Source organism: Trachinotus anak, unplaced genomic scaffold, assembly GCF_046630095.1.
Source record: "Trachinotus anak isolate AG129_WGS33_773 ecotype Australia unplaced genomic scaffold, CSIRO_AGI_Tana_v1 ptg000004l, whole genome shotgun sequence".
Classification (NCBI taxonomy): Eukaryota; Metazoa; Chordata; class Actinopteri; order Carangiformes; family Carangidae; genus Trachinotus; species Trachinotus anak.
This window is the reverse complement of record NW_027273855.1, coordinates 10,305,379-10,329,739: the sequence shown is the minus strand read 5'-3', so window position 1 is coordinate 10,329,739 and position 24,361 is coordinate 10,305,379. Positions and strand designations below refer to the sequence as shown.

General features: G+C 39.9%; 1 protein-coding gene across 9 annotated transcripts in view; it reads left to right on the top strand.

Annotated features, from left to right (window-relative positions):
- Positions 1-19,253, top strand: part of prdm16 (PR domain containing 16) — a 181,039-nt gene extending 161,786 nt beyond the window's left edge. For 3 of the 9 annotated variants that reach the window (XM_071475776.1, XM_071475775.1, XM_071475782.1), the window contains 12 exons: positions 2,293-2,494; positions 2,617-2,782; positions 3,062-3,215; positions 3,818-5,501; positions 5,652-5,739; positions 7,770-7,942; positions 8,603-8,680; positions 9,312-9,481; positions 11,164-11,335; positions 14,330-14,587; positions 15,141-15,321; positions 15,847-19,253. In XM_071475776.1, the coding sequence (XP_071331877.1) occupies positions 2,293-2,494; positions 2,617-2,782; positions 3,062-3,215; positions 3,818-5,501; positions 5,652-5,739; positions 7,770-7,942; positions 8,603-8,680; positions 9,312-9,481; positions 11,164-11,335; positions 14,330-14,587; positions 15,141-15,321; positions 15,847-15,981 (3,461 nt within the window). In that variant the 3' untranslated portion in view covers positions 15,982-19,253. The remainder of the gene's footprint in view (positions 1-2,292; positions 2,495-2,616; positions 2,783-3,061; positions 3,216-3,817; positions 5,502-5,651; positions 5,740-7,769; positions 7,943-8,602; positions 8,681-9,311; positions 9,482-11,163; positions 11,336-14,329; positions 14,588-15,140; positions 15,322-15,846) is intronic. The other 6 variants (XM_071475777.1, XM_071475778.1, XM_071475783.1 and 3 more) reach the window with 6 other exon arrangements.
- The last annotated feature ends 5,108 nt before the right edge of the window (positions 19,254-24,361 follow it).

The window sequence follows — 24,361 nt, the reverse complement described above, 5'->3', positions numbered from 1 at the left end:
GGACAGTATAAGTCCACTTATTGTAGAGGTGAAAGTGTCGGTTTTGTTTGCTTGTCTCCATGTATTTGTGTGAGTGAGTGAGAGAGAGAGAGAGAGAGAGAGAAAGGTAGCGGGGCTGAGTGGGAGCTTGGCAGTGCAGCCCTCCTCTCTGTGTCTGGCTTATCGGAGAAGGAATTTGAAGTAGAGGACTTGAGGAGTCCCCTGAGACCTCACCCATGCTCCCAGATTAGCTGCTAAACTGCACATAATTGTGCTTCCCTTCGTCTCCCAGAGAGCTATTAGTCTCCCCTTTATAACCCCTCCGCCCCCCACCCCATCCCACCCCAATTGCCCAGACCAGGCTTACCAAAAAAACACAGGCACGCTGATGCACACACGCAAGCACCTTCATTTACGTGCATCCTCACTGAAACACACACCTGCACACCCGGCTGTCCACTCCATGATATCTCAACACCCGTCCTGTTCCAAAAGGAGTTTGCTTGTACTTTTGTGATATTCACACTTTTTTCCCACATTTTAAATTCAACAAAGTTTGTTGTAGTTGTATCTGAGCCACCTGTTCTTTTTTTTTTTTTTGTTGGTTTTTTTTGTTTGATTATTGGTTTGTTTTGTTTTTAAAAAACTTTTTCCACTCTTAAGGGTGACAGACAAAAAGTATCTGAGATGTTTGAGCTTCTCAGCAAATCACAACCAACTCTCACACAGTAAAACACTTGCTCTTCATGAAATATGTGCACATTGGTGTCAAAGTGAGCTAGTTAGTTGAGCATTTGAGCTCAGTGTAATGGCCCATTGACCAGAAGGTCATTTATCCCTCTCCCCAAGGTTAGACACATTGATGTTGCTACACTAATGCCCTTTTAATGTGTCCAAGAAGTTCCAGCTGGATAAACGGTCACATGCAGTAGAAAACAGGTGAGCTATGCACTGTAAGTCATTTTGGATAAACCCATTTAGTGCAGCTTGAAATGATGGATGGGTGAGCATGGTGTGTTGGGACACCTGGGGGGCCAGCTCAGGCATTGGCTGCTTGGGTCATGGCAAAGAGGGTATGGCAGGTTGGCGCTGAAAGCACCATGGGGTTGGCGCCACTGTGCCCCTGCTTACCTTTGTTCCTCGTGGCTCATTCTTTTTGGAAAATGCTCACATAAACACATGCACACTTACACACACATACACACATTTATGCCCCTGCACAAAGACACTCCACCGGGCTTTCCCCTGATCTGTTGAACTTGGCGTCTGACTCAGGAACTTGCTATTGAAAAAGCTGGCCCGAGTTTTATGCATTTGACCTTGGTGGTGAGAAGTATTGTAGAGGTTATCAACATGGAAGGGGAAGACCAGCCCCTACTGTTTCCCCTGTGTGCTATTACACTTACAGTCTCAAGCAAACACTTGCTTTAACAAGCAATTAACTGTGTTAATGAAGGCTACATGTCACTGCTAATTGATTTCCATTTTATGTGAATGTCAATTGCAGGATTGTTGTTTGTTGTTTACCATTTGAATGGGAATCTATTTAGCTGTAACTAACACACAGATAGGTAGTAGATTTTTGTTCTTGTTTAGGACAATTGACAGTTTTTATAGATAGTTCTGTATCTTCAGGGAGATGCAACCTACAGGAGTTAGTAAATACTAGGTTTAAAACCAGCATTCACTAATTTCTTTGTGCACAGCAAAGTTGGCAATGTCTTGACTCCCATAAAATGTAGTCGTCTTTGTTTACATACATTAAAAGCTGGTGGACACAATTAAATGTCACCCAGCAACAGTGTAAATTATCAGAGGTATCAGTTACTGCCTTTTGTCCCACTCCAGAAATTCTGAAACTGCAGAATGTTAGGCCAAATTTTAACACAAGCTCTATCTTTATGTAGACTTTTTTGTTATTTTAATTTTATGTTGATAATTATTTATTCGTTAAAAAAAAAAAAAAAATATTTTTTAATTTAAGATATTGTATTGTTTTTAAGTTTGCATTCCTATTTATAAGAAATAGGCTTCTAAGCCTGCAAAACACAGTTTTGACAAGGGGAATAAATAAGATTTATTTTTTTTTACCTTTTTTAAAATGTTAACAGTTACAGTCAGTTTCAAACACACAATATCAAACTACAACATTTAAACATTTGATGTTGTATTATTAATATTAAATGTGTAAAAATAATTCTCACACAGTTGAGATGGCTTTTAATGGTTATTACATATTTCAGCGAGCTGAATCGTGTGATGGCTAAACAAATCTGTGTGTGTCTGTGTGTATCTGTGTGTGTGTGTGTGTAGACGAGCAGATGTACCGCTGTGAAGACTGTGATGAGCTGTTCTCCTCAACACTTGAGCTACGGCGGCACCAGAAGTATTCCTGCTCCAGTGGCGGCTCCATCTTTGACACACTGAGAGAGGACTTCAAACAGGAACGTGAGGACAGCGACGAGCCGATCCACGAGTGTAAAGACTGTGAGAAGATCTTCCCAAATGAGTACAGGTACACAGAGACACATGATGACAATTTCAACCACACCTCAGTAATCCCTAAGATCAAGTAATCAAATAAGGGTTTGGATGAATTATTGAATTCACTGATGAACTTTTGCTCTCTTTATCAAGTCTGGGCCAACACATGATAGTCCATACAGAGGAGAGGGAATACAAGTGTGACCAGTGTCCCAAAGCCTTCAACTGGAAGTCCAACCTCATCCGTCACCAGATGTCACATGACAGTGGCAAGCGCTTTGAGTGTGAAAACTGTGATAAGGTACAGCATACCCGGCACGTAAGTTGTGCACAGGACACACAGGCTTTATCTGCTTCAGAAATTCTGATGGTCTTGTTTTTTAGCCATAAATCATAACGGTACTGGGCGTAGATTTAGTCATTTAGACAGAATAGTACTTTATGTAGATATCAAAGCACTGAAAATGCTGTATTGTTTTCATAAACAATAAGAACAATGAGAATGTCAAAATATGATACAAAAAGGGGAATGTTTATTTTTTTGTATTGTTAATTATGGCTTACATTTGTATATTTATATACTTATTTCAAATTTCAGGTGTTCACAGATCCCAGCAACCTTCAGCGACACATCCGCTCCCAGCACGTTGGTGCACGCGCTCACACATGTCCTGAGTGTGGCAAGACCTTTGCCACCTCATCAGGCCTCAAGCAGCATAAGCACATCCACAGCAGTGTCAAACCCTTCATCTGTAAGTGAGATCTTTGAAAGTTAATGATCACTTCATCCTTAATTGTCCATTGTTTTCTGCCTATTTTTTTCTGTCTCATATACCTCTCCATCATCCTGTTCTTCTCAGTGTGCACCAACCTTTTGATCATCCTGGTCACATCCTCTGAACCAAGCACACATCAAGAGATCATATTTCTATTGCTATTAATTTGATTATTTACTGTAAAAAATAAATTTGACCTGTTCACTTATGTCTTTTTTTTCTCTCAAGCAAAGGTTTATGACATATGGCTTGGATTATTTTGGACTACTAAAAAAGCAAAGATAATGTTGATACAAAATTTTTTTTCTCTTTAAAGTAATTGAATACATATGAATTTTATGATCTTTCTTGCATATGTTCAGTAATTATTTACCAGTGAAATACATTACAATGTAGATACAGTAAATCAGGAACAATGTAGCTGTTTCGATTTTCAGAACAAGGGATTGGTTTAATCCGCAGAAATCCGCTCACTTTCTTTTCTAGAGCCATTTCATCAGCAGTTTCCAATCAGATGTATATGTTGAAGTTGATTTGGTATACAGAGTTAGAGACAGTGTTAAAATGGGTTTAACCAGGCCCTGATGGGCTGCGTCTTTTTGCTCCCCCAGGCGAGGTGTGCCACAAATCCTACACCCAGTTCTCCAACCTCTGCCGCCACAAGCGTATGCATGCTGACTGCCGCACCCAGATCAAGTGCAAGGACTGTGGGCAGCTGTTCAGCACTACCTCCTCCCTTAACAAGCATCGTCGCTTCTGTGAAGGCAAAAACCATTATGGCTCCCCTGCAGGGATGTTCAACCCTGGCATCCCCATGAGCTCTAGTCCCATCATGGCTAAGGCCAAGTCCCATCATCCCCACCTTCCAGGTCTAAACCAGTCAGGTTTAGGATTCGCTGACTACTTTCCCTCCCGACCTCACCCTCACGCTGGCTTGCCCTTCTCCCCAGGACCCCATGGCTTCCCATCTCTCCCACATGGTTTCCCAGGTATCTTCCCCCCGTCACTATATCCACGACCACCTTTATTGCCAGCCAGTCCATTGATAAAGAGCCCGCTGGGCAGCAGCAGTCAGGAGGTGAAGCTTCCCCGGAGTCCCCTAGATGCACCTCCATTGTCCCTGGTTAGCTCAACAAACAGCAATGGAGGCAGTGGTTTGAGTCAGGTGGAAGACAAAGAGAAAGAGAACAAACAACTGGATTTGTCTTCTAGTGGAGAAGCCAAGCCAAAATCTAAGATGGCAGATATGTCTGACGGTAGTGATCTTGAAGACATTAATACCACAAGTGGGACAGATTTGGACACCACCACTGGTACTGCTTCAGGTGATGGTTCTGACCTGGAGAGCGATGGAGAGAGTGAACGTGAGCGAAGTGGTAAAAGAAGGAAACCATCTGGGGCCATGTCAAGTCAAGAAGGCCATCAGCTAGAAGACACAAACAGTGCGTTGATATCAGCCGTGTCTAGCGCGGGAAACCTCGCAATTGATCGTCCATTTTTCTCTTCTGCATCATCCCAGCACTCCTTCTTCCCTCCGCCTGATGAGCAAGCCCTCCCACCTGCCACCACAAATGCCAACACAGTCACCACAGATTCCATCAAAGCTATTGCCTCAATTGCTGAGAAATATTTTGGTCCAGGTTTGATTGGTCTTCATCAGGAGAAGAAGATGGGTCCACTGCCCTACCATTCCATGTTTCCCTTCCAGTTCCTGCCTAACTTCCACAACTCCCTCTATCCCTTTAGTGCTGATCGAGGCACCCTTAATCCTAGCATGTTCTTTAAGGCAGAGCCCAAGTCACCTCGCGAGCAGCTGCAAAAGATAGTTTCTGGTGCCCCAGGGGCTCTTGCTCCCACTGCAGAGTCACCTTTTGATCTCACTACAAAGCCCAAGGAGACGAAGTTAGCTCTACCCACCCCAACAAACAACTCAAACCCCAACAGTAGTACTGGAAGCAGTAGTGGACCGTTAGCAATATCTAGTAGTGAAGAACAGCCATTGGACCTCAGCATTGGCAGCCGGAGCCGAGGTGGCCATAATGGTGTGGCAGCAGAGCCACAAAATCGAAAGAACCATGTCTATGGAGTTTTAAAGGGGGTCTCCATTAAGGATGAAACCCCAGCTGGGTTTCCACACCCCCACTCCCAGTCATTACACCAATCCTCCATCTCCCAGCACCAGCAGCCCCAAGCACAGCCTCACCAGCCTCCACCCCTGCACTATGCCAAGCCCTCAGCATTCTTCATGGACCCCATATACAGGTATTTCAGCCCCGATTAGACCAGAAACTGTGATTCCCACATGAAGTAAGATGAAGTAACATGAAGTGATTAGTCATGGTTAGTGTGTGGATGGAGGCTGTGGATGAATCTGACCTTGGTACGTAACCCTCTGCCTTGTTGTTGGTCCAGCAGGGTGGAGAAGAGGAAGCTACTCGACCCTGTAGGAGCTCTGAAGGAAAAGTTCCTCAGGCCCTCACCACCACTCTTCCATCCACAGGTAGGCACACACACATACACACTGCAAAGCCTGAAAGGCACTTGGTTTAATTTTAGATAGAAACAGTAAATGGTACATCCACTTTGAACAAAAACTAAAGCAAGGGAATACAAAACAGGGGATTGACCTCCAGGTATTGCATACAGGCTGATTATTCCCAGATGCTATCAACTATTATTTTCAAACCATGTATTATGTGAAAATACCTCACTCCTGCCTCCCACGCTGCTGCAACCTGAATTGATAGGGCCCTATGCACCATCATTCCACAGTGTTGATGTTATTTTCTCAAGGGTTCTGTATGATTTCTTCCTTTGTTTACTGAATGGCGCCTGTGTACCTCGTCACTTCTACCTTTTTCAGAAGACACAGTCTGTTATCGCAGCCCCTTTGATAATCAGTCATATTGTTTGACTGTCCCTAGACCCTCCCTGCCTCTACAAATCTTGATTACTGGGAATGATAGTATTAATAAAAGAGAGAATAATAACCGTTTGAATTGTAACATACTACCTCTCTTGGCCATGCTAATCTTAGTTGTGGCATTGTTTCATGTGCTGTGAGCCCACAAGCCAGCTAATAACTCAGTCCCCTCCAATTTTTTTCTCTGTGGCTGGCTGGCTGGCTAGATAATAGCACCGTGTCCATCAAGGACATCCTGTGTTTGTGTCCAGGAGAATGGGGGGCTCTTGTTGGGGAAGCGGTTTAATCTGACCTGGAAATCTGTGTCCTCAATCAACTGTGACTTTGCAATACACACATTTAGTGCATATACAGATACTTTGACACATGAATATGCATTTTCATATAGGATATTACACACATATGTGTGTAGTTATATCTTTACAAAAGAGTGATGTAAGAAAAGTTTACATGGATTTTTATTTTGTAATTTGAAAGCAAAAAATCACACGAGAGGGAAAAATACCTAAGACCTTGGGTGTCTTTGAGGGCTTGTTATTTAGTTAATGCTCAGGATATAATCTCTGTCACTTCTTTAATTAATAAAGCATTACAGTGTTCGTAAATGATTACTCATAACTGATCAATATGCCCAGGATGAAAAGGTTTCACAGGCTCTCCAGTAAAAACCTCTCAGATGAGAGTGTCTAAGCTGTAATCCTCCTAGTGATCCAAACACAATGCCACCTCTAATTCAGTCTCATGACGGAATCACCCCACTCCCCCTCCACCCGTTCTCAGACTACGAATAAACACGTCGAGACAGAGTGTCTGTCCCTGTGTCTCTCCCGTCCCGTATTCACTAAAAAGGAAGGATGTAAGCTGTTTTTGGCAAATAAACTTCTACATAACTGGCCCCCTTTGTTCTAGGGGAGGGGAAGCAGATATCAGTTGGGGGTATCTCAAACTAAATTGTACAGCTCCAACTGGGGCTCTAGAATGCCTCATTTAGCCTTTTCGCCAGCCTGCAAATGCAGTTTCGGCAGAAGACGGTAAGAGGTAGAGAGGGTGGATAGAGAGGGGTAGAGGAATGGTACTTAAGCATTCATGAATGTGTTATAGGTCATGGAGGTGACTCCCCTTTAGCACGAACAACAAGGCTAACCTCTGATATACTGCTTCCTCAAAGCTTCCGTTCTCTGTCTCTTTCCCTCGCTCCCTTTTTTTCTGACATTGTGTCTTTGTTTTCAGTGCTTTCTTTTCTTTTTTAACACTTACACACAGACACACATACACACACACACACACATACGTGCACACACACACACACACACACACACACATATATAAATATATATAGAGAGAGAGATAGAGAGATAGAGAGATAGAGATAGAGATAGATATATAGATATAGATATAGATATAGATTTCTGTAACAACAGAACTGCTGCATTTAGCTTATCACTGCAAGGTTAAATGAAATTATTAAATTAAACTAAAAAATTAGTAAAAAAAAGAAAGTAAAAATTTTGAAAGGAAAAAATGGAATCTCTTGATTCTCATAAAAATATTTGATCTTACCTATTCCCTCTTTGTTTTTTGCCATCTCCACATGCTCCTCCCTTCAGATGTCAGCCATGGAGACCATGACTGAGAAGTTGGAGAGCTTTGGTGCTCTAAAACTTGATGCGCCGCCCACTTCGCTGCAACACTCAGCTCATCCACTGTTCAATTTCCGCTCACCACCACCTTCCCTCTCAGAGGCCATCCTCCGCAAGGGCAAGGAGCGCTACGCCTGCAGGTTAGTATCAGTGATCAATAGAGGGCATGTGTGTGGCAATTCACAAAACTTAATTCAGAACCAGCCAACTTAATAAATTCTAATAGTTAAATATTAATCATATTAATTCAATTATCAAATAAATTATTTTTATTATGAGCTTTCTAATATTAATTAAAACTGAGTTATACAGTGTAAAATTAGCCACAAAATAAGTCAATTTTGTATTTGTTTTTCTAATGGGCACCATCTTAGCAATGTAATACACATGCATTTAACATGCACTTCCTCCTGATCCCACCGCTCTAATACAAATCTGTGGGTGTAAAAATGGCATGGAAGACAGCAACAATAAAACAGTGGGATTCACACATTCCTGTTTGTTTCACACTAACAATAACCATAGCCTCTTATTAGAGAGGAGAGACATGTAGCCACTCTGTTCCACTCTTGTAAGAAATATGAAGGAAACACATTGGGGCATTTTGAGCTCCAGCTTTCTTTGACCTCCTTCTGTGTAGCTGTAGTATAGTAGACCAGTAATAGAGATGGCAACAACAAAAAACAACAAAAGGAGCAGTCTTCTTCTTGGTAAGAAAAAAAACAGATAGATTCATTTGTCAAACCGAGATAGATTACATGTTTTTTTTATGATTCTCATCCATCTATTTCACTTGCCAGGTACTGTGGGAAAATCTTCCCTCGTTCAGCAAACCTCACCAGACACTTGCGGACACACACAGGGGAACAACCCTACAGGTATTGTATTGTATTGTATTCTAGTTCAGTTTCCACTTAATCTTTGTGAAAGGCGCTTTACTCCCACAGTTTCTTTTATTGATGTATTTCCCTTTGTGTGCTTACCTCACTGTTATCCTCCACACTTGACATTCCTCTGCTGGTACTTTTTTGTGGGACTTTATTCTGGTTTTGCTTGGGTGAATTATTAGTTTTATTTGTTAAAATATACCAGAATTTATCTGTGTTTTATTCTAATCCTGGTGCAAAATGAGGGATGCAACTATACAATCTGTGGAATTGGTATTGGGTTCCAATACTGGCCTTATCAGTGCCATTCATTAAGTCTTGAGTTTCAGTATAAAGATTTAGAGCCCTAACTCTGACCTGCACAACCCATTTCCGTTATTCTCATCAATCCAGTCAGTGAACAATTTTCAAGTTTTTCTCATACAAATGTCTAAGACCAAACCAAAATCCAATAATTTTTTTTAACAAATAATGTGAGTTTCAAGAAGTTTCTTGGTTACTTCAACCTGTGGATAGTAAAATAACCACGAACCCAGCTTTTCTACAGGGTCAAAAGCAGTCCTTGCTCACTGTGCAACGCTACCTCTCTTTTAAACCACATCCATCTGTTGTCCTTTGGCAGGTGTAAATACTGTGACCGCTCATTCAGCATCTCATCCAATCTTCAACGCCACGTTCGCAACATCCATAACAAGGAGAAACCCTTCAAGTGTCACTTGTGCAACCGCTGCTTTGGTCAGCAAACCAACCTCGACCGCCATCTCAAGAAGCACGAGCATGAGAACATTCCTGGTCAGTCTGCGACATCCATGAGTCAGTATTCTCTGAGAAAAGTGAGGCTGTGAGAACTCCAATGTAGTTATTAAACAGGGACTGGGTATTTTGCATGATGTTAATGGACTGGATAATGAATAGCTCACATTACCCATTTGGAAAATTTTAAATCTTCACCTCAATAAATGTTTATTTTGGTATTGTGAATGATTTAAAGTGGGAAAACCACTTAATTAAAGTATTCACACTTGCTTTTCCCACTGCATTGCCAAAGCCAGCGTTTTTCTATCCATCATGGAAGTAGGCCCCTCTGGAAGAATGGAAAACAAAGTTTTTGAACTGAGTGATTGCATGTTTGAGCATTTCCATCCAAGTGATCTGTGCCTCACAATTGTGATGACATGTCTAAATTCAAAATGACACCCTAATGACACAAGGCAATGTACTTATGCAGCTTGTCCCCAGTAGAGCTGTAAACTGCTGTGACATCCAATGTACAAACTAAATTTCTCAGATACCAAAGAATGCTATTGTTTGACTTTTGAGTATGTTAATAGGAGGCAATTCATAAACAAGCTGCTTGTGGCAGAGTGACCAGATGTTTCCTGATGTATCCTTGACGAGAACACTGCTGATTCCCAATTCTGAGTTAAATTGAAGTAAACAGTAGCATCTGCAAAAACTACTCAGTATCAGTTGCAAAGTACAGACTGAGAAAACACTGAGTAAATTCTCTTTTATTCAAAATGTTATATGCTGCACTCCAGTACTACCCTTAACTTAAACATAAACATGGATATTCTTATATTTTGTAAATTACACCATCCTTTGCCTTTAAATACCACTGAGATATATCCAAGAGCAATGTTATAAAACCTGTAAGAAAGAGAACAGAATTAAAACAGCATGAAGGGAAAATATTTTTCTAAACCTATAAATGTCACCAAAATATGAGGTCTAAAGTAAGGTTTGAGTTTAGCTACACGTTGGCCAGCACTGGAAGACTGTGGTTAAACTGGGCATCTCCTGTGTCTGAGAGTGCCTGAATATTCAGCTGGGTGCTGCCAGTGAAGTCAAGGCGAGAGCCCCTGATACTGTAAGACACAAACATGTCTTTTAGAAAAAAAAATGGAGGCTTAATCTGTGAAGTTGATTTCAGCTCTTCCAGGAGAGAGTCACACAGTCCTCTTCTAAGTCTCTGATTTTCTCAAACACACATATCTAAAATAGCAAATTAGCATTAAAAAATGCATGTCTGCAGTTACCTGTGATACAGTATGTAACTATGACATTCCCCTTTATATTTCTGGGAATAAGAGAAGACGGTTATGTAAAAGTAAGATGGCAAATGCCACAACCATATACAATGTTACAAGGCTTGTCTTTTGTCTTTTGCCACTGATTATCCTTTACACAAAATTCCATAAACATTTTCCTGTTAGTAAAAAAAAAATATTTTCAACCCAGTTTCGCAGAGTTTTAAAAAAAAGCTTTTGGTATAATATTAAAATGTGAATTATGTGCATAATAACCCTCATGGTATTTTGCATTTTCCTTAAACTCATCTATTATGTATGTCTGATGATCATCAAACTAATCAGCCCTCTGTGTTTGGTTATGTGTATGTATATGTGGTTGGTGTGCGTGTCCGTGTGTGTTTGTGTGTGTGGATGTGTATGTCTGCACGCTTTCCCCAACAGTGAGCCAACAGTCCGGGATGCTTTCCAACCTAGGAACCACCATCTCCTCGCCAAACTCCGAGCCAGACAATCATGCACTTTTAGATGAGAAAGAGGACTCGTACTTCTCGGAAATCCGCAACTTCATTTCCAACAGTGAGATGAACCAGGCCTCCAGCTCCATGGATAAGAGGTAACAAAAAAACACACTTGCACAGACCACATTTGTATTAAGATTTTTGCTAAGGCCTTCAGTGATTACATTTGATCCAGGAGCCTACCCCTCTACTTTTCATGCCAAGCTCTAATTCTTACCCCGACATCGTCTTAAATTTAACCTCAAACCAAACTTTAAAGAAGTAAGATCTGCCAAATGACCTCACTTTAATGAACTTTTTGATCCATCTCATCTTATCAGGACATATAGTCATAACAGGTATGGAAATGTTGAAAGACACAGCCTTTGACCAAGTAAAAGCAACAGCAACATCTTATGTTTGTGGCCCCCTCATTCTCCCCTTTCCCTCTCCTACAGCAGCATATATGCTAGTACTTGATGTACAGTGCTCTCTAGTGGCTCAAAGATGCTTGGCAACAACACCAACATCAGAGCTGCGTCCCAGTTCCCTACTACAGTTAATTACATTAAATAACAGTTAATTCACTTGCAATTTTTCGACACCTCTGCAAATTAAACTTAAGAAAGACAAACAAATGTTCTCCTCAAAGATGCAATACTTATTTTTTTTATTTTTTTTGTTTTTATTTTAACTTTTGCAGCTGTGAGTCACCTCTCATTTTCTTTTTTGCAAAGGTTTTTTTTTTGACAATATTTTCAAAAATCAGGTTGATTTAGTATGGATATACAACTTAAAACCTATTTAAAATTGTGTGTATGATGTAGTACATCAGCAGTCCATCTGAGCAATCAAAGTTTTTCCAGTTTGATACATTTCAGACATGTCTAAAGCTTTATCTGCTTACCAGTAACTCTGACGGAAGTGATCATGGTGTGTGTTTTTTTCTGCACTCTTAAAAACATAAGTTTCTTGTGAAATGGTGAGAATACCTGGTCTATTTTAAACCCAAAAGTCACTCTGGTCGACAAATGAAAAGGTCAGCCTTCCGCTTTAAAATGCTTTCAGTGTTAGTAGCACAGCTGGTGGGAAACTTCAGAGGTCTCAGATGAGAAGAGGGTGTCGCATAAGAAAAGGAGGATGAAATGTTTTTCTCTTTCTGTCAGTGGTTTGCCCTCTTTTCTTGACTCTATACACTCTACTCTATTTTCGCTCTTTGTGATGTGAATTCCTTTCTGGTAGTCTCACTTTCTGTCTGCCTCTTCCTCCATCATCCCCCCTCCCTCTTGTCAACACGCATTATGGCCAGCAGACCTAGTGGCAATTTAGCCCCTCTGCCATCTGGGATCAATACTGAGTCTCATCCACAACAAACTGGCCTGACATTTTAATATCTGTAATTCAGACTAAGTGTTATGCTTTCTGTCCTCCCACCAGACAGCCCACTGTTTATTCTCCCTCTGAGTGACTGAAGTCAAACGCCAAATGCAAACACACATTCATGGATGACTATCTGTAATCGCTCTTAACCGCCCTCGCAATGTAGTTTCTCCTTCTTTAAAACCCCTTTTTCAACATCATAGCCAGTCAAAATAAAAATTCCTGGTAGCTGTTGTTTTCACATGAAAACTTTGTTTGACTAGTTTCCAAGCTGGGGACGTCAGAAGCTGAGGCAGCACTGCTGGTCTGATGGTGGGAAGTTTCAGGCAAAATAGTTTGGGGGTTTAGATGTATATGGATGTTTCCAACACTGCAGTGCTGAAGGATTAAGAGGTATCTGTCTCCTTGGGACCACAATCCAGGTCATAATTAGGGCTGGAACAAGGGCCCAGGCCATGGTTTGAGCTCTATGGTTTGGATAAATCCAAAGTTGGAGCTGGTTCCTCGTCTGGGACTGGGCTTCAGTGACTGGCAGTTTGGACCCTGAGGGGAACTCGGGTTGAGGCATTTATCTAGGAGATCCACTGATGATGGAGCTCTTCCCCCATCCACTGGCCATACCCATAGCCCTAGCCCGCTAACACAAACACCCAACTGACGTGTTTAGACTAAATGACAAAACCCAGGGCCCCCTATGTCAGAGCCACGCTTCTTTCTCTGTACACAGGCATGGACTTTTTCCCCACCAAACAGCTCTGCAATTTGATTATGGTGATATTTAATCTAGATTGAAAGAGGAGAAGTCCACCACCCCCCCAAAAGTCCCCCTTCTTGCATTTACCCACCCACTGTGTGTGACCCAATCCTGTCCCTGTGCACCCCTTCCCAGAGGTAATCCTGTCTGATTTGATAAATGTCCACTGTGTGGCAAAAAATGGAAGGGGTAAATTTGCCATCCCAGAGGAAATGATATCATGAGCCATGACATCGTGGTCTGGGGCTGAAGGAGGGGGAGTTGGGGTGCTGGCTGGAAAATGTACAGATGGCAGGTCATAATGGTGGTGTGCTGATAGCCTATTTGCAGATCAGCCATCGTCTTCCTTCAGTCACACAAAGTATGCTCCACCATTACAGTGTAGAGGAACCAGTCTGAAGCCAGCCATCTCCTGCTCTGTTTCTGAGGAGCTACCCAATTAATCATGTGTAGGCCGTTTGAGCACACACTGTCAGCACCCATGTTGTTTGTGTGGACACCGGAGTTGAACTGTGCATGCTGTCAACAGATTATTTATGTTTCTCTCTCTGCCCATGATGAGTCATGTCTTTAGCTGGTCAGGAAATGGTAATAGCCACCCAGCTCCAGACTAGACATAGACCCCAGAGAACAAACTAAAACAAACTTTTTTTAGTTCCTCTATACATCTTTCCTCCTTTCTCTCCAAAATCCTGCCTAGCTTCTTTTCCCTTATGCCCCTTCTGATTGGTTACGTAGACTGCGCACACTCATATCCACTTTTACTTCTTGTGCCTTTCACTATTTGAGAAAGTTTTCTTTTGCATTTGTAACAATGTTTGAGTTTTTTCCCCACAAGGAGTATGCAGCACTACAGACTGGATAAACAACTTTACTCAAATGTCACTAATGCTGCAGGAAAAAGGCAGTGGTTTCTGAAATACTGACAAACATTAATAACACTTCCTCCCTGCTGTGACCTTTGATCCCTCTGCAGATCAGACCAGGCTGAAGAGGAGCGCCCACCAAGCCACAGTTTGTCCAACTCCAAGCTAGGGCTCCAGGGGCTAGAGGAAGAGGAAGAGGAAGTGGAGGGCGATGATGAGGAGGAGGAGGAAGGCAGCCTGACAGAGAAATCTCATGATGAGGCGCCCGAGTCCCCGTCTCCTGTGACGACAGGAGTGTATGAAGAGGATGAGGAAGAAGAAGAGACAGAGACAGCTCCATTGGCTATGAGCTATGAACACACTCGCAGGTATTCATCTTATTAACAACACAGAAAACCACAAGTCAGGGTTCAAGATACCCTTTGCCTGAATCTACACTTAAAAACCACAGCCAGCGTAGCCACCATATATTATATTTACTAACAAACAAACCTTTTAACAGAAATCGCCCCTTTCATTCAAACTTAATGCCCATGCAGAACAACAATACATTCTGAGGACAGAGGTAAAACACAAAATAAATAAAATAAAAAAGTCACTACTTCACTTTAGCTAATATTAGGTGAGTTTCTGCTCCTACCCTTTTCTCCTTTTTCTTCTCCCAATTTATTCCCTCTACCTGTCTATCCCCTTTATTAATCATACCTCTCCTTTTCTCTTCTCTTCATTTTTTTTATTTTACCTAAACATTCTTAAATTTTCCTTCCCCATCCATTGCATTAACTCTTCATCTATCCCATCCTTGCATCTTTCCTTCCTTCCATCCATCCATCCGTCCATCCATCCGTCCATCCATCCATCCATCTACCAACTCATCCATACTGCCATATTTCTGCCATCCATCAATCCCTCGGTGTGCAGGTGTATAGAGGAGGAGGGCTCTCTCTTGGACCTGGAGGGTCTGCCCAGCTTTCCCAAGAGCCTGGATGGGTTACGTAAAGCAGCCAGTGACGAGCAACCCTTTGATGTTAAAGACATATTTAACACCTCACTAGAGTCGGAGGCATTGAAAGAGACATTGTACAGGCAGGCTAAAACCCAGGTATGTGACTGGCTTTTGGATGTCCACTAAAAGAGGGAGGGACAGGAAAAACATGTTCTGAGAGGAACTAAAATGAATCGTGGATACAGAGATAAGGGATGAGATGGATCCTTTCACATGCTCAGGTTCTTGATAAAAGAAAAGGTTGTTAATCTAGTGGGTGAAACTGTAGCTAAAAAGCACCTTGTCTTGACCCCTCACATCTTTCCTCTCGCGTAACCTTCTAACATATCCCCTGTAATATTCCTTGTAAACTGCTCTTATCTTTTCTTTGATCTTCAGTTTTAAAACACTCTAATGAAACATCATTACAATTTTACAATTTGTAGTGTCAAGAATAACTTAGAATAAATAGAAACGTTGGCCAAAGCTACAGAAATAAGACCAAGTTGTAAAAAAATCAAAATCGTCCTGAAATTTCTTGACAGGTCACAGGATAAGTAGTGAAATGTTACTAAAAGAATGTTTCAAAACATTGAACCATGTAGTTTTCTCTTGTTAAAAGTAGCCTGTTTTCTCCCGCAGGCTTATGCAATGATGCTGTCTCTTTCTGAGAACAACCCTTTGCACGCGCCCTCCCAGAACTCTCTGGACGCTTGGCTGAGCATGGGAGGTGGACCGTCTGAGACGAGCAGCTTTCACCCGCTCAACCACATCTAGACAAGAGAGAGAAGAGGTGGGAGGAAGAGTAGGAGGATCATAAGTTTCGCAAATGGATAGAAATGTGAGACTGAGTGGACCTGAGTAGTGAGAAGACGTGGAATCCAGGAGGAGAATTCAGTGTCACATACATTCAAGATAGAAAGAATGTGTTTGTGTGGATACATGTGTTCATTTGTGAGTGTGTGTGTGTGTGTGAGTGTGTGTATGTGTGCGTGCGTGCGTGCATGCGTGTGTGTGTGTGTTAGAGAGAGGAGGTAGAGATTGTCCCTAGGTGAGGGGTCTCACAAGACTCTGTCAAAGAGAAAGCACTGCTAAGCTCCTGTTGATGTGAAGGACATGATGAATGCTTCTCAACAGCATTGAAACTCTGCATTACTCTGATCCTCCCCAAGTCCACAAGGCTCACTCCAGCACCACAGAGACCCTGCATAAGGCTCTCATAAAGACACTTAATGGCTTCTATGTCTCTAAAGTTAGTGTACACCACCTACTACAAGCACTGCAGCATCAGCACTGCATTAGCACTGCATGTCCACAAGGTGGTGCTGTTTCACCAGGAACATAGTAGGCGTGTGCACTCTTGTCTCCAGGTTTTCCCCACCTATCATGGGCAACTCACTCACTGATCTTGTTTCAGTTGTAAGTGCAGAATCAACAATAGCACCACACTAAATGTTACTTGAGGAAATGACAATTCCAGTAGACTGTTTTGATTTTTCAGTGATTAAATGGAGAATGATGTTCAGGGTGCAGATGTGCACGGCAACTGGTGATTTTAATGAGCTATCTGGGACACTAGCCATTGTAATTGGTTACCCAATTTGATCATGCTGAAAACGAATTTAAATAATACTCAAAAAATGAGGAAGTCTCTTTCTGCTTGTTTATTTTATCGTCCTTTGTTAATTTTATTTACTTACTTTCCTCTTAGATACCACAGTATTGTTTCTTTGTAGGCACCACAGTGCTAAATTGTTAATATAATTATTTTAGAGAAGGACCAAAATTGTATGATATTGTCATATGATGTACAAAATAACCTAGATGTTCATAGCGAGAGTGGTATGTGCCAAATAACCCATAGAAAATGTTCTGTTCTCTGACAATCATTTCATGTCCAAGGGGCTTGCATTTGCTGTCATAGATTTTTTTTTTCTTATTATGCTCTTATATATTTGATTTCAGAAGTGTGTGTATGTATTTATTTCTGGTTGTTTTGTCATGACTGGAGGAGTGAAAATGAAGAAAAGTCATTTTATCCCTCTTTTCTTGTTGCTGAAGGAATGAACGCCTATCAGAACATGGGGGAGATTCTGAATCTCTGGTTTTGATGCGTTAGTGTGCCAAAATAGAAAGAACCCATGAAATTAACTGTTTTTATTTATAGTGAAAGATAGTTGTAGTTAGTTTCAGATCCTATTTGGCATTGTAAAGTCCTGTAGTGTTTTTTTTTTTTTTTGGTTTTTTTTTGTTTTTTTGTTTCAGTTCAACCATTATAACCCAGTATACTGAATGTGTCTTGTTCAAAATCACAATGAATGTCAGAAAAAGGGCATTACATTGTCACACTATTGAATCTAAATTGGTTCTATCACATCAAGCTCCCTTTCCCTCTTGTTTTTATTTGATAGATTTAGTGTATCCAGCAAAAACCCTTTTCAAAATTAAATGTCCAGTATTTAATTTTATGGTCCAAAAGTCAAAAACACAGTCACATTTGCATGAACATCTGGTCATGCAAGAAGGAAGACAAAGAACCAAAAGAAGAGAGTAAAATAAACCACAGATAGTATTAAAATGGACATCATATTTCTGCTGGTCAGTCCCGGCAACACATGTAAAGAAAATGTTTAGTTGATTCTGGACGGGGAAAACAGAAACATTTGATCATGAGTTTAACATTACAGTATATTCCCTGTTCTTTCTGATCATACTGAAAACTCATTCCATGTGGTCCACAAAGTAGCTGTGCCATGACGGGCATGAGTCATTTACTGTAGATAACTGTAGATAGCTGCAGGAGGCGCGGGGGCTTGAGTATTGTTGATCATTGTTGCCTTTGTCCTTCCTGCGTACTGGGACTTTGAGAACTAGGCCTGATGCTGTATTTTCAAACTAGCACTTAAACCATGTGGGTCTAAGCCATAAATTGATCAGGCTTAGGTCTCTAAAGCTTATAACACAGATAAATTTTCAGACTAGTTTAACTTTCAACTTGTGCTCGACATGGAGAAAAAAAAGAAAAATCTGAAACGGAAGCACTGTAATTTTTCTTCACGACAGCAGGTGGTAGTGTGATGCTAGGACTGCTGCATCATCTCATTTTTCTAAAGACAGAAGTCTTTTTTTACAATTCTACTGAATGAGATTTCATTCATGGTAAACACATTGTTTTCCAACTTGTGGTTATAAAATGTAAAGACTTGGGTCGCTGAGTTTTTAGGTTGACTATATGTAGTAATTCATGTCATGGACTACTGTAATAAGTACGCGCTGTGTAAAGCAAAGGAATTGAAGGCATTGAAGTATTCCATTTTGCCAACTTCAGAAAGTATTCTGGCAGATGGTTGCTGAAATATATTTCAGCATAATAGAACATGGTTGCTGTTTTCCCCCCACTGTTACAGGAGAAGGTAAAAATATACATATTGTTTCTTTTTAACTGTATAGTATTTTAAAGAATGAAAAACAATGGTGCATTTGTCTGAAGAAAAAAAAAATCATTGAAAAATATGGGTTTAAATGGATGGTGCTTGTTTTGTTTGAATCTGAGTTGTATATCGCCTCCGTTATGTTTATTGAAAACAAACAAAAAAAAGATATTGTGCATGACGTGTTTAGCAGTCATAATGATGTCCATTTGTGAAATGTGTATCAAATCAAAAAAAAAAGAGAAAAAAAGAAAAGAAAAAATAAATCCGTAGATGCACTTATTGTACATGTGGTTAGGTTAGTAGGTTTGACTTCAAGTTCTTGACTGCCCTACAGATGTTTGGACAGGTGGCTCTGAAAGACATAGTAAAGACTTGTGGGAGAAGACGTAATGAAAAACAATAAAGGATTGTAGAATAATATTGAACAATTCTGAAATTGCAGTTCTTTTGATGCTTGTGATTATTGAAGATGTACTTTAGAGAAATTTCATTGAAAAGATATGACTCCGATGTTAATTCTGTAGAATAGCAATGTATACCAAATGTAATCTTTCCAATGCTATGAAGAATTTATACATGAAATTGATATGCAATAAAACCTGTGTGCTTTTTAAATGAGAAGTCCACTGTGTATTTGTGAACTGTAAATAACTGTAAGTGCATGAGAATCATGAATGAACAGTTGACAAAGAAGATAACACATTAGGTGTTTTCCTTTCTAGTTTAGAATTTATTATTTAGGGCCTTCTAAAGCTGAGACAGTCAGTGGATTAATCATTTAAATCATTTATCAAGCAACAATAACAAGCATTTGCTAGCTCCGGCATTTCAAATGTGACGATTTGCTGCTTTCACCTGTTTTCTACAATGGTAAAATGAATACATTTTGGTTTTGGACTGTTCAGATCAAACAATGTTGCTTTTACAACACAAGAGGTTATAATATGCCCTCTGACCAGCAACTTAGTCAGGGCAGCCTGGACTCTATAGTGACTCGGTATCAGAAAGTGATGAGATGGGTCGGCCACGTCAAGGCCAGCTGAACAACAGAACAAGGAAGTTGCTTTCCACCACTAGACACAGCTCTTGGCGAGTGAAGGAATGAAGTTTCATGCTGACTTCGTAATTTCTTCTAGACTGGTAAGTATTAATGCTAATGTTGGCTATGTAGAAACAACAAAACTTACATTCACATCCACTTTATACACTTAGCATATTGGCCTACATACTATATACATAACATTTGGATAAAAAAAAACTTACTTAAACAACTTATTTGGTAGTGGCAGTGGAAATATAACAGAAGTACTTGAATTAAGTTAAATAAACCTCACCGAATGTCCATGGAGAAGTGATTGTTACAAGCCAAGCTAAATGGTTAGCATACTAATCCTGTTAAAGCATTAATACCATTGTGCAGTCTCTTCTCTACACTGCTGTACCACCTGCACATTAGGTTGGACGTCTTATTAAACAGATAGCACAATGGTGTGAATTACCGAGGTCTGTAAGGCCCATGTGCAAACACTGCAGTTCCGTAAGGTTGGCACCCATGTGATCAGGATATGAAATATTTCAATTTGTTTCTGCATTTTTGCACATATAAAATAAACATTTGTGCTCAAACCACTTTTGAGAAATTACATATTAAATTTTTGAAACATAGGTAGTGAATTTCACCTGAGAAAAGCCTTGGAACTCTCCTAAAGCCTTTTTTTCAAAAGCCCAGGAAAATTAAATGCTCCCAAGCAGGATGCTCCGATGCTACTGGGTTGATTTAGCGAGTATTGTTGTGGTGTAGTGTAGTGGTACAGTGTAGTGATTCAGAAGTGTTAATAGTTGTTAAGTGTGCATGTTCTGTTAAACATAATAATATTATCTATTTCTATTTATGATTAATAGTGTAAGTAATTTTCTGTGTTGAGGAATGTAATTCTTCATATATTACTACAGCCATTTGGGCCTGCAGTGCTCTTCAAGTGTAAACTAAGATCCTGGTAAATTAACACAGATGACAAGTTGAACATGAATGTCCTATCTGTAAGGATTCTATGGTCGTTTAAAGCATATGCTCATGGACCACAACAGCACAGCTCCTGAAAAAATCCTAGGGGACACACAGACTGTGTTAAGCAGCTACAGTCTAATAAATATTGGTTCCTTTCAAGTTATGTACAGTGGAAAGAAAAAATATGTGAACCTTTTGGAATTAGTCTACTGTAAACCAAGATAATTATTTGACACTGTTTGAAAAACTTTCAAAATGTATTTTCAAAATTGCCCAAAGACTTTTTTAACCTTCTGGATGAAAAAGCATTCCATCCTTGAAAAAGATTTTTAATCCATTTCACAGGTTGCAAGTCTGTTTTCTAACCAGGTAACTGGACTGCTGCTCTTTGTTTGGATATGGAAACTGAGATGCAACTTGGGAAGTAAGTTAAAAATCTCATCATTTATCAATCAGTGGATGGAATATTTTCAAAGTGGCTAGAATCTATATATTTAAAATATGACAATGTATCAACTGACATTGTGAAAAGTGACAGTGTGAAAAGTTGTCGCTAATAGTGATGAAACTACAAAGAATCCTCACCTAACTCTGTACCCCTCCACTGCTTCATTCATTGCTCTCTAGCTCTAAAACCCACTGTGCATTTCCTGCACAACACCAGACAACAGAGAGACATGGTTAGCGAATGTAGTGGAGCATCCAAAGCAGCTCAAAGCAAAGCAAGACAATTGTACTTATTGAACACATTTCATACACAGAGGCAATCCACAGTGCTTTTCCTGAAAATAGATAAAAAGAACAGAGCATGGACAAATAAAAAGATTAAGAAATACAAATGCATTAAAAATGAAATAAAAAAAACAATAAAATGGACAAAAAGTCACAGTGCATTTAAGATTCAGAGTGCAATTAGCAGCTGTTAAAGCAGAGGTGAACATAAAAGTCTTTAACCAGTTGTAAAAACAGTGACTGTTGCTCCGTAATGACTGGATGTGTGAATAAGCACCCAGCCATATATGTCAGAATTGTGTTCACAACTTATTTCCATTGCCCCCAAGTGGCCAAATTGTTTAATGTAATTGTGGTAACCCTGAGATTCCAACACTCAGGAGTAGGCAGAGATAACTGGTTAAGGTTAGAGTAAACTTGGGGTCATGTTAGACATATAAAGACACAACTCTGACTCTGCTAGATTAGTTTTGAGTCTTACCTTCTCCATTTCTCTTTCGAGCCTCCACCTGTTATTCTGTGACATTTGATCTGGCTTTCATGGCGATCAGTTCTCCTGACTGTGCTGAAAAAAGTGACAACATGACAACAATAGTCAACAGTTTAAATTACTTCAACTTCACTGTCACAGAGGTGGCTTATAACCTCTAATTAAACTAGACTTGACCATCCTCTGGTTTGGACCAACAACTGCCAATCCAATTCCTGCACAGGTTCCTGGGGGAATGTGCCAAGAAGGGGCTGTGATGTGTTTTGGAGAACATGCTGATTTGAAGTAGTTTATGATCACATTTACTCTTTTAACATGTTTTAAAATTATTTTTGACAGTTAATGTTTAATATTAATCAATTAGATAAAAGATAAATTATTGCTGTTCTCAAATATTAAAGTTAGTATAAAGTTAGTTTGAGTTTACCTTCTTCATGTCATTTTCATTACAAATTAACAGGTGAAATGATGTTCTCTACACAATACCTGGAAATTCTTGCTTCAATTCAATTCAATTCAATTTTATTTGTATAGTGCCAAATCATAATATACATTATCTCAAGGCACTTTACAGGGTAAGGTCAAGACCTTACTTTGTTACAGAGAAAAACCCAACAGTTCCCACAAAGAGCAAGCGCTTGGCGACAGGGGGGAGGAAAAACTCCCTTTTAACAGGAAGAAACCTCCAACAGAACCGGGCTCAGGGTGGGCGGCCGTCTGCCTCGACCGGTTGGGTTTAGGAGAAGATAAATTCTTCCTCTGCCTCTCAAACTCAGTTTTCTGCAACTCTAGTTCTTTCAGAGTAGCTGGTTGTGCTTGAATAGATAAATAAATTCCTGTATGTTAGTTTTTATTTTACTGCACCATCAATTTCCTTGGACTTTGGACCAAAACAAGCAATAGGAAATACTTTTTGATTCAAAAAACAATACAAGAATTAATGTAAATTGTTGTGTTACTATCTTCACTAGGTGCATGAGGAACGGTAATACAGTTACCACACACCGCCCACACAAAACACTTTCACCCACACAAAAATATCTACACAATTACTCCACATATGAATTTCTGTAAAGACGTTTGAGGTCCCCAGAGAATAAATCCATATGACTTCATCAGGACATTTTTAGGTCAGGGAAATGTTTTCTCATTTCTTTCTTTATCTTTATTTAAACCTGAGGGTCATTGAAGGCAAGGCCCTCATTTACAATGACATCGAGAAAATCCAAATAATAAAAAGATACAAGGTAAAAGAGAAACAATCTGTTGTTCAATGAACAGGTTGCCAGAAAGAATTGATACGTGTGTATCAACTTCTGTGATCTCTTTTTTACCTACCACCAGCATCAGGTCAATATTTATGACAAAAACCACATCAGTGTCAGCTGTACTTTGTGCTGTACAGCTGTATTGGTGCTAATTAGCACCAATACTAATTAGTATTGGTGCTAGTATTGGGGGGGGGGGGGTTGGCTGAAAAGGGCTGTTGCTGTTGGAAACCTGACATGTTGTGTGTACATCAAGATAAACAACAAAGTTACATAAAAGTTTATCTGCAAAATAGTTAAGTATAGCATTACAATATTCTACAAAAACCTCCTAGTTCTTGCTTAATCCGACACATAACATAACATAACATGACATGACATGACATGACATGACATGACATGACATGACATGACATGACATGACATGACATGACATGACATGACATGACATGACATAACATAACATAACATAACATAACACTCACTATGTAATTTTAAGACTACCAATTACTTTTAATTTCCACAATATGGATTATCAAATGACAACAGATAGGTCAGTCAAAGAATGTAAACACTGAATAACTCGAAGGAATGAAGAGACGACAAAATAAAACATTATCATCTCCAACTGTTCAAACATTAATTACATATTCAGATATAGTGAGATCCTTCAGGTTGTTAATTGGCTGATATAAGCCAAAAATTACAAGAAACCGTAATAAAGAGCAGTTTTCTCTCTCTGCTTCCTAAATAAATCACTCAGGGTGATTGATTTATTGAGTCTGGCTGTTGAAGAGCAACAAAACAGTGCTACAATAACATCCACTGGCAGCCTGCAGCAGTCAACTGTGCAATTTATATGATCTCATTTTTCCTCACTGACAGTAACAAGTCTAACCTAAAACCAAAGTCAAGTGCTGAGTCATAAAGTCATAATATGACACAGTGTGGAGCTTCTCATCTGAAAATGGATCAAGGTTACTGTGTTGATTGAGTTTGTAATCTCAACAACATCTCTGACAACAGCAGTTTAAAATATGCAGGTGGAGAGAAAAATTACTGAGTACCACAGTCACTTTAAATTACAGTATAATTACTTACTGTGCATAAAAAGTTTATGTTGTGTAGTAGGTCTAACCATTGTTTAACAGTAAAAAGATTTTTTTAAGAGGACACTTTTTAACACCATGTGCTGAGGTAAATCCAACAGATTGTACTGCAATGA